This window comes from Lissotriton vulgaris, chromosome 4_1 (assembly GCF_964263255.1).
Source record: "Lissotriton vulgaris chromosome 4_1, aLisVul1.2, whole genome shotgun sequence".
Classification (NCBI taxonomy): domain Eukaryota; kingdom Metazoa; phylum Chordata; class Amphibia; order Caudata; family Salamandridae; genus Lissotriton; species Lissotriton vulgaris.
The window spans coordinates 456710993-456725954 of NC_141691.1; the positions used below are offsets into that span (position 1 = coordinate 456710993).

Here is a 14962-nt window from a genome sequence, read left to right on the forward strand (position 1 = left end):
TGTCACCAATTGATACCATTGGTGAAAACCTTTTTGCATTTGCCAAACCCTGACCTCTAATAGTGCACTGTGGAGGATATGACCTAGGCACTTTGACTGGGGTAGGTCTGGAAATGCTTTTAAAGGACACCTTGGAGCAATTGATGGTACTTTTTCCTCAAACTGCCTTGGTATATTCCAATATATGCCAAAGACAGAAATGGAGGTGGTCCAATCAATTTTGTCCACAAATTGAGAAAGCGAGGAAGCATGTAAATAAGTCTGTTTCAGCTTACATGAAAGACCATGGAATGGGCTCCATCTACAACAATAACTTGCGTTACTACATGCAAGATATCTACAGAGGAGATGGTGTGCACTTCTCAGATGAGGGAAACAGAGTTTTCATACAAAATTTAAGACTGTGTATTGGTACCTACTTATAAGTACCTAGAACTTACACAGATCCCAAAAGCTCTTTTCAGAGCTACCTTAACTATGATTACTCTTTAAAAATTTCGAATGTACCTTTTTTCACTAATTTTCACTTATGTTCGCTTCCCGGTTCGCTACCAGGTTCGCGTACCGGCAGCTAACCGCGCGAAAAATGGCAATTTTTTTTTCGACATATATGAGCCTCCTCAGCCACCCTTAGAAAACCTAGGGAGTCAGGATACATCTCCCGCGCCCCCTTATACCCTATCCCAACATTCTTTATCCTCCATCTTGTGTCTAAATTCATCCGAAACACAAGATGGCGGACTCCCGTTACGCTGCCGGTTAGTTTCCGGATACGCTATCCGGAACGCTACCCGGTTCGCGTACCGGGTAGTGCTTCTACCGCGAAAAAATCAAAACTTTTTTTAAAAAATGTTTTGCCCCACGGGACCCTTTAATAGCCCCGACATCATTCCTAGGGGGTCAGGAGGGGTCTACCTTGCCCCCTTTCTTAATTTCCCCCTTCGTTTTTCTCCACCTCTTGTCTCTCGATCCTACCGAGAGACAAGATGGCGGCCGTTCCGGACTGTTTAAAATGTTGACAGACACCAGAGAGCCAATCAGCTTCACTTGGCGAAGTTCCGTTATGCGTCAGGTACGCGAACCGGGGCGCTAACCGGAGCGCTGTTACAGATATATATATTTTTTGGAACGTTAATTTATCAAAATCCACTGGAGCACATATATTGAGACATAGCAAAGGCACGTCGGGCAAACAATATCTACAACTTTGCCAAGTTTCTTGGAAATCCATTCAGCCGTTCGAGCTAAAAGTGAGTCCAACCGCCCTATGGAAAATTGCATGGGAAAAACGCGTTTTGGGACCCCCCTTTTTTCTTGACCCCCTTGACGAACCCCCCCAAATTTTCATGGGCTGCTCAGAAACAAAATGTTCCATTTTCCTGAAAATTTCAGCCAATTCCGTCCACAAACGCCAAAATTATAAGACATAGAATTTTCTGAAATCCCATAAGAAAAAAAACCTAACTATATATACCTACTGGCGACCGCCAGTAGGATATATATATATATATATATATATATATATATATATATATATATATATATATATATATATATATATATATATATATATATATATATATATATATATATATATATATATATATATATATATATATATATATATATATATTTATATATATATATAATACCTACTGCCGGTCACCAGTAGGTAGTTATACTTAGGATTATTTTGTATAGGGAAATTGCAACATTCTATTGGGAATAACTTTAGCATCGATTGAGGGATCTGCCTGTAATTTTCATTAAATTTGCCTCGCTGCGCTCCGCTCCTTCCCTGAAAGTTTGGGGGGGAATCTTCAAGCGGGGGCCGAGATAAAAGGGGGGTCCCAAAACGTGTTTCCTCCTTGTTAATTTCCATAGGGCGGTTGGACTCACTTTTAGCCCGAACGGCTGATTGGATTTCCACCAAACTTGGCAAAATTGTAGGGACGGGTAGCCCGATGTGCCGTTGCATGTCTCAAGATATGTGCTCCAGTGGATATTGAGTAATTTAGGTTAATATATATCTATAAGGGCGGCCCGGTACACGCACCGGGCGCGCTCCAGCACCCTAAGCAAGTTCGCGAGCGGAAAGCTGATTGGCTCTCAGGTGTCTGTCAACATTCCAAACAGGTACGCGAACCGGGGCGCTAACCGGAGCGCTGTTACAGATATATATATTTTTTGGAACGTTAATTTATCAAAATCCACTGGAGCACATATATTGAGACATAGCAAAGGCACGTCGGGCAAACAATATCTACAACTTTGCCAAGTTTCTTGGAAATCCATTCAGCCGTTCGAGCTAAAAGTGAGTCCAACCGCCCTATGGAAAATTGCATGGGAAAAACGCGTTTTGGGACCCCCCTTTTTTCTTGACCCCCTTGACGAACCCCCCCAAATTTTCATGGGCTGCTCAGAAACAAAATGTTCCATTTTCCTGAAAATTTCAGCCAATTCCGTCCACAAACGCCAAAATTATAAGACATAGAATTTTCTGAAATCCCATAAGAAAAAAAACCTAACTATATATACCTACTGGCGACCGCCAGTAGGATATATATATATATATATATATATATATATATATATATATATATATATATATATATATATATATATATATATATATATATATATATATATATATATATATATATATATATATATATATATATATATTTATATATATATATAATACCTACTGCCGGTCACCAGTAGGTAGTTATACTTAGGATTATTTTGTATAGGGAAATTGCAACATTCTATTGGGAATAACTTTAGCATCGATTGAGGGATCTGCCTGTAATTTTCATTAAATTTGCCTCGCTGCGCTCCGCTCCTTCCCTGAAAGTTTGGGGGGGAATCTTCAAGCGGGGGCCGAGATAAAAGGGGGGTCCCAAAACGTGTTTCCTCCTTGTTAATTTCCATAGGGCGGTTGGACTCACTTTTAGCCCGAACGGCTGATTGGATTTCCACCAAACTTGGCAAAATTGTAGGGACGGGTAGCCCGATGTGCCGTTGCATGTCTCAAGATATGTGCTCCAGTGGATATTGAGTAATTTAGGTTAATATATATCTATAAGCGCGGCCCGGTACACGCACCGGGCGCGCTCCAGCACCCTAAGCAAGTTCGCGAGCGGAAAGCTGATTGGCTCTCAGGTGTCTGTCAACATTCCAAACAGTCCGGAGCAGCGCCATCTTGTGTCTCGGTAGGATCGAGACACAAGAGGTGGCAAAAACAAAGGAGGAAATGACTAAAAGGGGGCAGGGTAGACCCCCCCTGACCCCCTAGGTTTGATGTGGGGGCCATAAAAGGGCCCGGAACGCACACCGGGGAGCGTACGATGGGGAAAAAGAATGACAGATTTTTTTAAAAAGTAGCATTTTTTTATAAATTGGAGGTGGTTCTAAAAAGAACTGATTTTTTTATTCTTTTTGTTGTTTTATATTTTTTTTATTGTTTTTTTGAATTTTTTTAAATTTTGTTGGCTTTTATGATCAATTTTATATTTTTGGGGATTTTTTATGGGGACAAACAAAAAAGAGGGAATTGTGAACGACTCAACTGGAGCTAAAAAAAATCAGAAAAAATTAAGGTTTCTTACTACAGTTGTGATTGTCTTCAGCACGGTTGATGAGTTTTATACTTTGCTCGCCATAGATAATTGTTTTTCCACAAAATATACAAACGATTTTGAATTCTCCAAACTTGGGTTGGATGTTTGGGACCATCTCCCTTGTCTCTTGACCCGATCGATTGGGTTGTTTACTTTGGGAGGTGCTGGGAGAAGATTGGGGAGGGTTTCTGGTCAGTTCCCTGACCTCTGCCCTAGCATAGTTTTTAGGGTGCCGGTGTTGCATGTGGCGAATCATGGTATTGTTGCCAAAAGAGTACTTTCTGTTAGGGTTTCCCCTTGAAAGTACAATGCCACAGATTAGACAAGTCACCTTTGGCGCATTTACTTTCTTGAGGTCCTTTGGGATTGAAAAAAACTCCCAGATAATGTGCTCCTTTGGCTAATATGGGGTAGTATCATCGGGTAGGAACATCCTCCTCCTCCTCCTTTTCTTCATCTCCACCACTGTGGTGTTGTGGTGGTCCTTGTGGTGGTGGTGGTGGTGGTGGTTGAGATGCTCCTGCTGCTGCTGCTACTGTAGCCATATTTCAGTACAAATAGATACAGAGAGGTCTGCAAACAGGTCTTCCTCACTCAAAGTATAAAGTGAGAATGAGGAAAATAGGTGGGGCTTTCATCATTTGGAAAACAAAACTGTCACTGAAAAAAACATAGGTTTCACATCAGTTATAGGTAGGAATTAGCATTTAAAAAACCTATGAAATTCACTGAAAAAACCATAGGTTTCACAACAGTTATAGTTAGGAATTAGAATTTAAAAAACCTATTAAATTCACTGAAAAAACCATTGGTTTGACACCAGTTATAGTTAGCAGGAAATTTTACTGACATAAAGCCATTGAAATTCCCACGTTATAGTTAGTTGGACTCACTATAACTTGCGCGCCTGCAATGCACTGCTGATGACGTCACATATTACATCACTCATGACATGGTCAGTGACATCACTCATGACATCACTGATGACACCATCCAGTGAATGTGTGTCTTTCTGAAAAATAAATATGTTTTATATATGTATACGAAAAAGGTTGATGGAAGAATAAATGTTTAAGTAAGTGTCTTAATGGATGTTTTTTTAAAAAAAAGATGTATTGGTTAACTGGCTTATTAAGTGTATCTTTGTGAATACATATGTTAGCGAGTATTGTTTAAATATTTAAATGTTTGTATCAGTGTTTCACTTTGTGTATAAGTGGCTGAATGGGTTGGTGAGTAGCTACATGTGTGTTTATATGGGTTATTAGATGTTTTTTTTAGTATCAGTATGAGTGTCTGTATAGTTTGGTGGGAGTGTTACTTAGCACATAGATGCATCAATGACTCACTCACTGTTTGTATGTGTTTTGAAGACAGCATATGTTCAGGACTGTATGGGTGGATGAGTGTGTATATGTGTGTGTTAGTGAGTGAATGACTGTCTCACTAGTGTCTTTATCAGTAGCAACATATGTTTTAATCTAGTATATGTGAGTATTGATGTATATAAGTGAGTATATGTGAGAGTGAGAGATTGTAAGAGTTCCTGTTTAAATAAGTATGTCTTTCTATAAGTGATTGTTTAAGAGAGTAAGTATGTGTAAGTTTCCTTAGAAGTAAGGTGGTAGTGTGTGTATAGCTGTATATGCAAATAAATGATGTTCAATAGTTTATTTGCATGTGTGAGTATGTGTGTGAGTAACTTTTGGATGACTGTCGGTGTGTAACTGGATGTATAGGTGTATCACTACATATGATGAGTGAGTATATGTATGAGTGACTATATAGAACTGTTGGTGAATGAGTGGATGTGTATATAGATGGTGGAATTACTGAATTGGTTGTTGTAACTGGTATGGGTATCTCCATTTTTTTAAAATGTTAGTTTGTATTTGTGAATATGTGTTTCAAGGATTACATTACACTGAAAGGAGGTCTGTCACTCTGTCACAAGGATGGTGTCATCAGTGGTTTCATGAGTGATGTCACTGACTTAACTCAAGTGTAACTACTTTTCCGTTGAAAATTACCTCAATCAGCTCCACTCTTCTCCTGACTACTATTACTCCTACATTTCAAAATGCAACTCTGCATCTAGTCTTATGTGTACCAGCCTAATATGCACAACAAACACAACTGTTCTTGTCAGATCCACCCTAGTACCCAAAATATTTTGAAGTTATTTTCCAAAGAGCAAGACCTCTTACCGCCTGGTCAGGGAACTCTTCTCTCCGCCACAGCAGGTCCATCGTTGCAACGCTCCTCATAATCCTCTCTGTCCAGGTAGGTGTTTGAGGCGCTCCTCCACCTGCAGGCTCCTGCCTGCACCTCATCCCTGGTTGTCCAATGGGAAAGCCTTGCTCTTCTGCTGGTCCAGTCAGCCAACCTTCTTTGTTTTGACTTTCGAATGTGTCTGTCTTTTTTCTCGTTTTACTGTTATTGTGCCTGTTGACTGTCTTTTGTCTTTCTTTACTGTTGTTATTGTTATTTGTTTTTGTTTTTCAGTTTTTTGTATGTTTTGATATTTGTTGTGTCCTCCCTTTTACTGTGCCTGTTTTCACTTACCTTTTCCCGCCGCTGCGGGCCTCTGCTGCCCCATGATCCTTTCCCCCTGCAGGTTCCCACTCTTGCCTCCCAGCTGCGTTTCCCTCCACTATCTAATGGCAGCCGCTGTGCCAAAGGCAAACCTGTTGCACCTGTTCGCAACTCATTCGTGACAGCTCCAGGGACCCTGGTTCTCCGACCACAAACTGCTCAAATCAGCTTCCCTCCATGCACTCAACCACAAGGCAGAACACACCCTTGACCCTATCTCTGCAGGAGGTAACAACATCCAATTCAGCCACACCACACAACCCAACCAGGATGGACCAACACTGTGTACACTTCTCTTTCAACAAAGCCAATGCTCAAAAACCAACACCACTCCCCCCAGGATGGAACTGGAGCAAGGTCACTGATGAGCACCTCAACTCCACCCTCAAACACAATCCCCCTCCCTCCTTGACCAACGTCAACTCTGCAGCCAATGAACTACACAGATGGATCACCAACAACGCATACAAGCCAGCCCCCCTCCGCAACCCCGACAGACAGCGCTCCATAAAAGCCATCTGGTTCTCCACTGACCTCAGATAATCTAGACGCACTTGCAGACATCTCAAGAAGTTATGGAGGACCAGAAAAACCTTGAAAGACTGGACCACCTACAAGAACGCCATGACAGAATACCACCAACTCTTCAGAGCCACCGAAAGGACGTTAATCCAGAATAAAATCCTCCCCAAATCTAGCAACTCAAAGGAACTCTTCAGCATCATTCATAAATTCATCAACCCCCCACCGAAGCCACAGATGTCACACCCTCCCAGGACCTATGCAGCAAACTCAGCTCCTACTTCCATCTGAAAATCAAGTCCCTCTCCAACAACTCCAACAAACAGATGTCAGACACTAAAATGGCTCCTCCCTCCAGCAACGATTGCCAGCCTACCATCTCTGCCTGGACCCCAGTCACCACCAAAGACACTGCCACAACCATGAAAAGCATTCATTTAGGAACCTACACTGATCCCTGCCTTCTGCACATCTTCCACAGAGCAGCCAACGCCATTATACCTGAGCTACGATGCACCATTATCACTACCTTGGAATCCAGGACATTCCTCGACAACCGGAAAACCCCTTCCTCTGGAAGCCTTCTGCACACCCGACAGACCTAAAAATCTACCGACCCATCTCTCTACTCCCCTGCGTGGCCAAAGTTACTGAGAAGATCATCAACGTCCTGCTAACAAACTTCATCGAAGACAACTCTAACCTCAACCCTTCCTAATCCATATTCCGCAGCAAACACTGCACTAAGATCAACCTCCTCGCTGCCACAGATGACATCTGCACTCTCCTCGACCAGGGCTACACCGCAAGCCTTATCACACTGGATCTTTCTGTAGCCTTTGACACCGTCTCCCATCGCACTCTCACCACCAGAATCCATGACGCCAGCATACAGGGAACCACCCTTGACAAGATACCCTCCTTTCTCACTGGCAGAAACTAAAGAATCAGACTCCCACCCTTACTCTCCACACCCACAGAGATCAACTGCGGAGTAACCCAAGGATCATGGCTCAGCCTGACACTCTTCAACATCTACATGGCCCCACTCGCCACCATTGTCAGACAACATCAACTCAGCATAGTATTCTACGCTGATCACACCCAGCTCATCCTCTCCCTCACAAAGGATCCCCACATCACCAGACTCAGCTACCAGAAAGGAATGAAAGACATTGCATCCTGGATGAACAGCAGCTGCCTGAAGCTCAGCTTGGAGAATACAAAAGTCTTCATCATTGGACCCACCTCCTCAGCATGAGAAAACACCTGGTGGCCCACTGCCCTTGGCAACTCCCCCACTCCCACAGACCACGGTCAGAACCTCGGCATCATACTCATTTCCTCCCTCACCATGACCCGACAGATCAACGCCGTCAACTCCACCTGCTTTAACACAATCCCCATCCTTCATAAGACCTTCAAATGGATCTCCCATGAACACAGAAAGACCATTGCCCACGCACTTATAACAAGCAGACTGGACTACAGAAACGCCCAACATGCCAGAATCAATAAATCCCTACTCCGCAAGTCCAGACCATCCAGAACACCGCGGCCAGACTCTTCCTTGGCATCCCATGACAGGACCACATCATCCAACACCTGCAAGACCTCAACTGGCTCCCTATCAAGAAGAGAGTAACCTTCATGCTACTCACTCACGCCTACAAATCCCTAAACAACACTGGACCCCAGTACCTCTACGAAAGAGTCTCCTTCCATGTACCCAAGAGAAACCTCTCCTCCGCTGACCTCGCTGAAACCCTGAGCATCCGCAGAGCCAGAACAGCTGGAAGAGCCTTCTCTATGTTGTGGCAAAGACCTGGAAAGAGCTCCCGATCAACATCAAAGATGGTTACCCACTCTGCACACCTTCAGGAAGAGCCTCAACACCTGGCTCTTCGGCTGACTCGAAGCGACATCCTCCCCAGCAACTTGAGACCCTCACAGGTGAGTAGCGCGCTTCAGAGATTCCTGATTGATTGATTGGTTTTGTTTTTTGGGATCTTTGCAACAAAGTTGCGATCCCCATGGACACGTCATGAAAACAGAAAATAAACACAGACATTCAATGGCCACAACCACATCCAAAAATAATATGTAAAAAAATCCATTCTGCCCATTGCTCTACATACATTACTAAATACATACTTCTTTGCGGTTATTCAGGACATCGCAATGACATCATTAACCCTGAGGATTGCACCTTTCTCATAAAGCAAAAACACATATTTGCACACATATTGCAATATTATACAAACTAGATGTTTATTACTGTACACTTCAAACTCATATTTTTCAAGTCTATTTCTAGAACAACCATCTCTAAAACCTATTTTCTGTTTTAACAGTGAAGCCAGAGATCGCGATGATGTCACGCATCGTGATCTCCGCAGTTATGTTGCGAAAGTAGAAAGCAAAAGCAGGATTTCAAAAGCCATCAACACACTCGAAAATTCTAACTATATCATTAATTGTAAGTATCACAGTAGATAACTCACTATATAAATAACTCTATAAAAACATTTATTGTATCTCTATAACAATGAGTATTAACGATTCATTAATCAATTTTGTTCTATATTTCTACCAATATTTGCGACTACCCTGGCAGTCATGATGTCCTAGCGACAGTACACCAAGGGGGTCACATTAGCAGCGGCGTCATGAATATCACATGCAAGTAAAATAATACATTTTGAACACATAACTTATGTCACTAATACCGTCCTTTTGTCAACCATGGCGTCAGAGTATGTCTATCCTGACCCCTTTGTGGCCTTTCACACAGATTTTCAGCCTCTGGAACCTTTCCCAATAGATAAAATGATGGCCGCAACTTTCTGTTCAGGTCGAATCCAGCCAATCAGAGCATTCCCCTTGGGGCTTGCATTTGTGATTCATCTTGAAACCACTACGAAGTATCCACGGCCGCAGATATCACTATAATTTCAAACTTACATTTCTCCAAAACTAATAAACGGATTTACACCAAATAAGTAAAAGGCACTTGCCTGAACCGACATCTAACTCCCTGCCTAATTTGGTGTAAATACGTTCAGCGGTTCGGGCTGAAGTGGTGGCTAAATTTTCCTTTGGGGATTAACATTGCAAACTTATTTCGTGCCCACAATTCTCAGTCTGCACTGTACGGATCACCCCCAAACTTTCCCAATCACTATAACTCACCCTGACACTTTTTTGGCAAAATTTCATGCAGATTTTTCAAACGACATCAAAGTTATAGCCAAGTCAAAAAATGATTTTCCTATGGAAAATAGGTCCTAACTATAACTACCTACTGGCGACCATCAGTAGGTAATATATATGTAACCAAAGGTTACAGGGATTTTATACTTAGGCTCAGATTTCAGACGCTTAAAATCTGATAAATTCAGCAGTTATAGTTAGCTAGCTAACTACATCATACGCCACACGCAATTCACTGCTCATTACCACACATATTACATCACCTATTACATGGTCAGTGACATTACTGATGACATAACTTTGGGAGCCCTTTGGGGGCCCTAGGGGCCCCTTACCCCCTTGCTCTCCGCTATTTGGCCATGTCCCTAAACATCCCTTCATCATGTGGCCACCCAGTGCAGGTATGTTTACAACCATCAATTTTCCAATGTCACCTTGTGCTGCAGGCCTTTTCCGCCCACTGCACAAGCTGTCACTGCAAAATGAATTTTTCTGACTGCCCAGACATCGTAATTAGGCCCAAAGAATGTGAGGTTTCCTCTTTCAGTAACAATGACCTTCCGCAGCTAGGAGACCAAGTTTTAGTCACCCCCATAATCTGGAGTTGTGTACTGGACCCAACAAATTTCAGCATAGAGTGCAATACGTAGTTTGTTCAGAAGTTGCCAGAGTACCTCTTTTTGTGTTTATGTCAACTCATTGAAGGGACGTACGGTGTCATACTCTCCTCTTCTCCTTTCTTCTTATTTCCATGGACGCAATTAATTATACTGTTGTTTGTCCTGCCTATTGTTTCTTATATGCTATGATCAAAGCCATCTTTAAATCAATCACTGTTTCAAAATAAATTCACACTGTTGCAATTGTATCTCTCTCTCTTGTTATGCAATACTATATGGGGCTTATTACCAACAAGTAGCGATATTTATAGCTAAGTAGGCTTAGCAACGATTTTTTTATCGCTGCCTATCGCTGGATATGTTAGCGGAGAAAACATTCTATTAGCAACGTTTTTCTCCTTTGGGCTAAAATACTCAGCGATAGCGGCAAAATGCGTGAATATCGCTGAGAATACAGCGATATTCACGCATTCGCGACGTAATGCTCTTAGCCATGTTATCCACCTCCCATTGGATAACATGGCTAAGAACTGGTCTGGGCTGGTGTTAGTATTTGGAGATATTCGCGTTTAGCGCGAATATTTCCAACGCTTTATCTGCCTTGCTAATAGGCGATAGCGACGTTAGCGACTGCTTTCAGTCGCTAACTGGTTGGGTACGCCCACTTTGCATGCCATTAGCAATAAACATTGCTGACATGTAAAGCGGGCCCCAAACCGCTCGCTATCGCCTAAAAGCTGTTGCTAACATCAGTTAGCGACAGCTTGTTTATAGGGCGATAGAATTATCGCCCCCCTTGGTAATATGCCCCTATATATATTAATCCTTCTTAGGAGGATCCTCCGATATTATATTACTGCTGCTTTTCGGAGGATTGCACCATACCACTATTCACTAATTCAGGCTCTGAGGTCCTTCTGCTTATGATGAAATGCTACTTAGAAATACAGGGGCAGATTTAAAGCCCCTTGCACCACAGTTGCGTCACTTTTCCTGTGTTAAAAGTGATGCACAAGTGGCGCAAGGGGCTTGTAAACATGCCCCACAGTTGTGAGCTTCATGGGATCACAGTCATAGTATTTCAGAAGAAGAGCACGTCATGAATTTGAAACTTAGGTTGTCGTATGTAAAAGTAGATGGCTAAGAAAATGAGCTCTAAGTGCTAAAGGTTAAAACGTCTGACTTTACCTTTAAAAGGCAGTGCAATAGATTGGCTAACAGAACTGCCTGTGCAAAAAATATAGGAGCGAGCGGGGCACTCAGGGATAGGAATTGTGGCCACCCTTGATTGAATGGTTCTTAAAGCATACCGGTTAATCTTCCAAATATATCCAAAAAACATGGCCTGCAAGAATTAGGCTGGAGTTTGACATTGCCAAACAGTCTCTGGTGCTTATGGTGGTCACCGGAGGGGTGCTCCTTGGGCTGTTACCTGTGGTATGAGTCGAGTGCTCCGGCACATGTTTATTTAAACCAGGCCTTGAACTCCATTGGCCTAACAAATGCTTGGGGTTCATCTCTAGGCCACCAGGAGTTCAAAAGACTACCTAAATCCAGTACACAGTTGTTATCAATACTTGAGGACAACGATAAGCTGTATAAGCCTCGTCATGGGTAGATGACAGTTCAAAACTACACTAGGCGGAAATCACAGGGCTACCCGAGCAAAACTTAACAGCAACTGGGCCAAGGTGCAGTTTAGGTTGGGAAGATTCAGCTAGATTCATCAAAGACCCGTTTTGCAAGTCTTTAATAGCGATTCATAAGGAATCGCTATTAAGGACTTGCAAAACGGGATTCATGTAGGAATTGCAAGAAATATTGTGATTCCTACATCTTCCTTATTTGCGATTAGCTAATTGCCTAAAGGCCCATAGGAATGAATGGGGAGTATTCCTTATTTGCGATTAGCAATTAGCTAATCGCAAATAAGATAGCGATTTCAAGGGTGCCAGGGGTGTCCAAAGGACACCCTGTAGCACCCCTGAAATGCAAATTTACACAGGTGTTGCGCACACACATGTCCAAAGGACATGTGTGTGTGTAACATGCAACAGAGAAAAATGCACTAAAGTGCTTTTTTCTATTTTTTCGCTATTTACCATGAAGTCAGAATTCGTGGTAAATAGCGACCAAATGTTGCGAATTCACAATTTCAAATTGGTTAATGAATTGCATTTAAGGAATCTCTAATAGAGATTCCTTAAATTCAATTCCTCGCAAATATGCGATTTCGCAAATAGCGATAGATGATGAATCCCAAATGCAAAAATTGCACTCGCAAAGGGCCAGATTCTCAGAATCTGGCCCTTTGCGAGCGCAATTTAGCTTGATGAATCTGGCTGATTGTCCCCCATGGAGAAGGAAGCCAGGGCACAAGTATGTCTGTTATGCATGCAAGAGCCAGAGAACATCATCCACGTCGTAAGCTTGCGCCATTCTGGCATGGGGGTCCAACGTGAGCTCATGTGCAGGAAGTAGAGAAACAGGGTCATGGGGTTATGTAGGTAGGCATGCATGCTTCTTTTGATCCTACAGACTGTAGTCGGAATTGCACAATGATCAAATTCCTTAGAGAATTGATAAGAAGACTGCGGTTAAGGACTTAGCTGCTGTCGGGGAAGCAGAAACTCTTTGTATTCACATCTTTAAATCTTCTCAGTATCTGCCATTACTTGTTACTATGTCTAAATCCCAATTCTCTAAGGTGGGAGCACTTTCACCTTTATTTTGAACTGAACCACCTCTGACTTCTAAATGACCACACTAAACTTTTCTTCCATAATGTTGACGCTTCTAAGCCAAGCGTATTGTTATTAGCAATTACTCATTATTTTATAGAAAAACAAATTTTATAAATAGACATTATCCACTTTAATGTTTCTATTGCACATTCCTGGCCGTATCGCACTTTTAGGCCCTATATTGTATTTGCTTTGAAGCAATGCAAGCCCTTGCAACTATAAATGAGTTTAACTGATCTTAATATTATGAAATTATGATGATGATGTGTTGATTGACTGTGTTTTGCATATGTGTTTTATTATGTATTACATTGCAAAGGTTTTTATAAATCATACAACGATTTACTTACTCTTTAATTCAAAGATAGAATATAAAAAAAATCAGTGATGAAAATATCCATAAATGATATCCTGCATCCGAATGATGCCTGGGTGAAAATCCGTGTGCTGCTCTGGCCCGATCGTAAGTTTACGTCACAATGCGACTCTAATGAGAGGGGCAAAAACACATCTTTGTAATGTTGTCGAACACATTTAACAACAGAGCTGTAGATATTTGATGGTATGATTTTAAAGCTTGTATCACTCAGATGTTCAACTTCCTGAAGGAACAGCAGAACATGTATACAATTGTTACATGTAAAAGAGCGGGACGCATTGCAGAGCGTCTAGTTTTAGGGTCATGGGTGACATTCAAAGTAAACTTGTAAGGCCTTCTAGTGTGTTCAATAGCTCTTTGATGAAAGCCATAAAAGGCTCCCTTCCAATTGGCATCTCAACTCTTGGGGGCGATAAAAATAGCAACTCCCCGTCCCCCAAGGCTACTAAACAGCGTGGCTTCGCGTGCTCAGTGCAGGAAATGAGCATTTGAATTACAGTCTCCCTCTGAAGATAAACTGTACTGCGTGATGCAAATTTTCTGATTTCATTCAGTGAAAAGAGGGATTAGGCATCGATTTATGGCATACTAATCTAAAACAAATCCATACAAGAAAGAAGAGTCCACTTGTAGGTAATCATACTTTACACTGAGGATAAAACAACAAACACATGCTTGAAAAGAGGATAACAAGCTGCCTGAGCTGCCTGAGCTGCCTGAGACGTATGAACGATACTCCATTGAAGAATATTGACTGAACAATAAAGAGAAACACGTCAAATTGCTCTGTTTGAATCTCCCTTTGTTGTCGCTTTACAGCTTCAGAAGAAAGACCTTGATCACACAAAAGATGTGAAAAAAATCTGAATAAAAATATTCCAGTATGGTTGAGTACTTCACAAATGCCGCCTATATGGTATTGAGTGTAGCTGTATTTAATCACGCGGAAACAACACCCATCCGTAAACGCCGTCAGCGAGTGAGTAGCATCAACCTGTACATCGGAAAGCAATTTAGAGTGGCTTTTCGTATCTCGCATACTAAGCATGGAAACCTTTTTACACACAACTAGCACATAAAACATTGCTTTACAGCAACAATACGTAAATGCAGTGTTTAGGACCTTCTATAGATGATTCCTCAAAATAGGTATTTTTTTCTTTTAGCCTATCCTTTAGACATTATTTTTCATATGTTAGCAATTGTTGTATGTTTTAATATTTTTTTGAAAACATTAGTCACATTGAGCTGGTATATTTATACATA

General features: G+C 41.8%; 1 protein-coding gene across 1 annotated transcript in view; it reads left to right on the forward strand.

Annotated features, from left to right (window-relative positions):
* The window catches only part of LOC147718847 (uncharacterized), a 196537-nt gene extending 181974 nt beyond the window's left edge, over nucleotides 1-14563 (forward strand). The window contains exon 4 of the mRNA XM_086967248.1: nucleotides 14516-14563. Within this exon, the coding sequence (XP_086823374.1) occupies nucleotides 14516-14563 (48 nt within the window). The remainder of the gene's footprint in view (nucleotides 1-14515) is intronic.
* The last annotated feature ends 399 nt before the right edge of the window (nucleotides 14564-14962 follow it).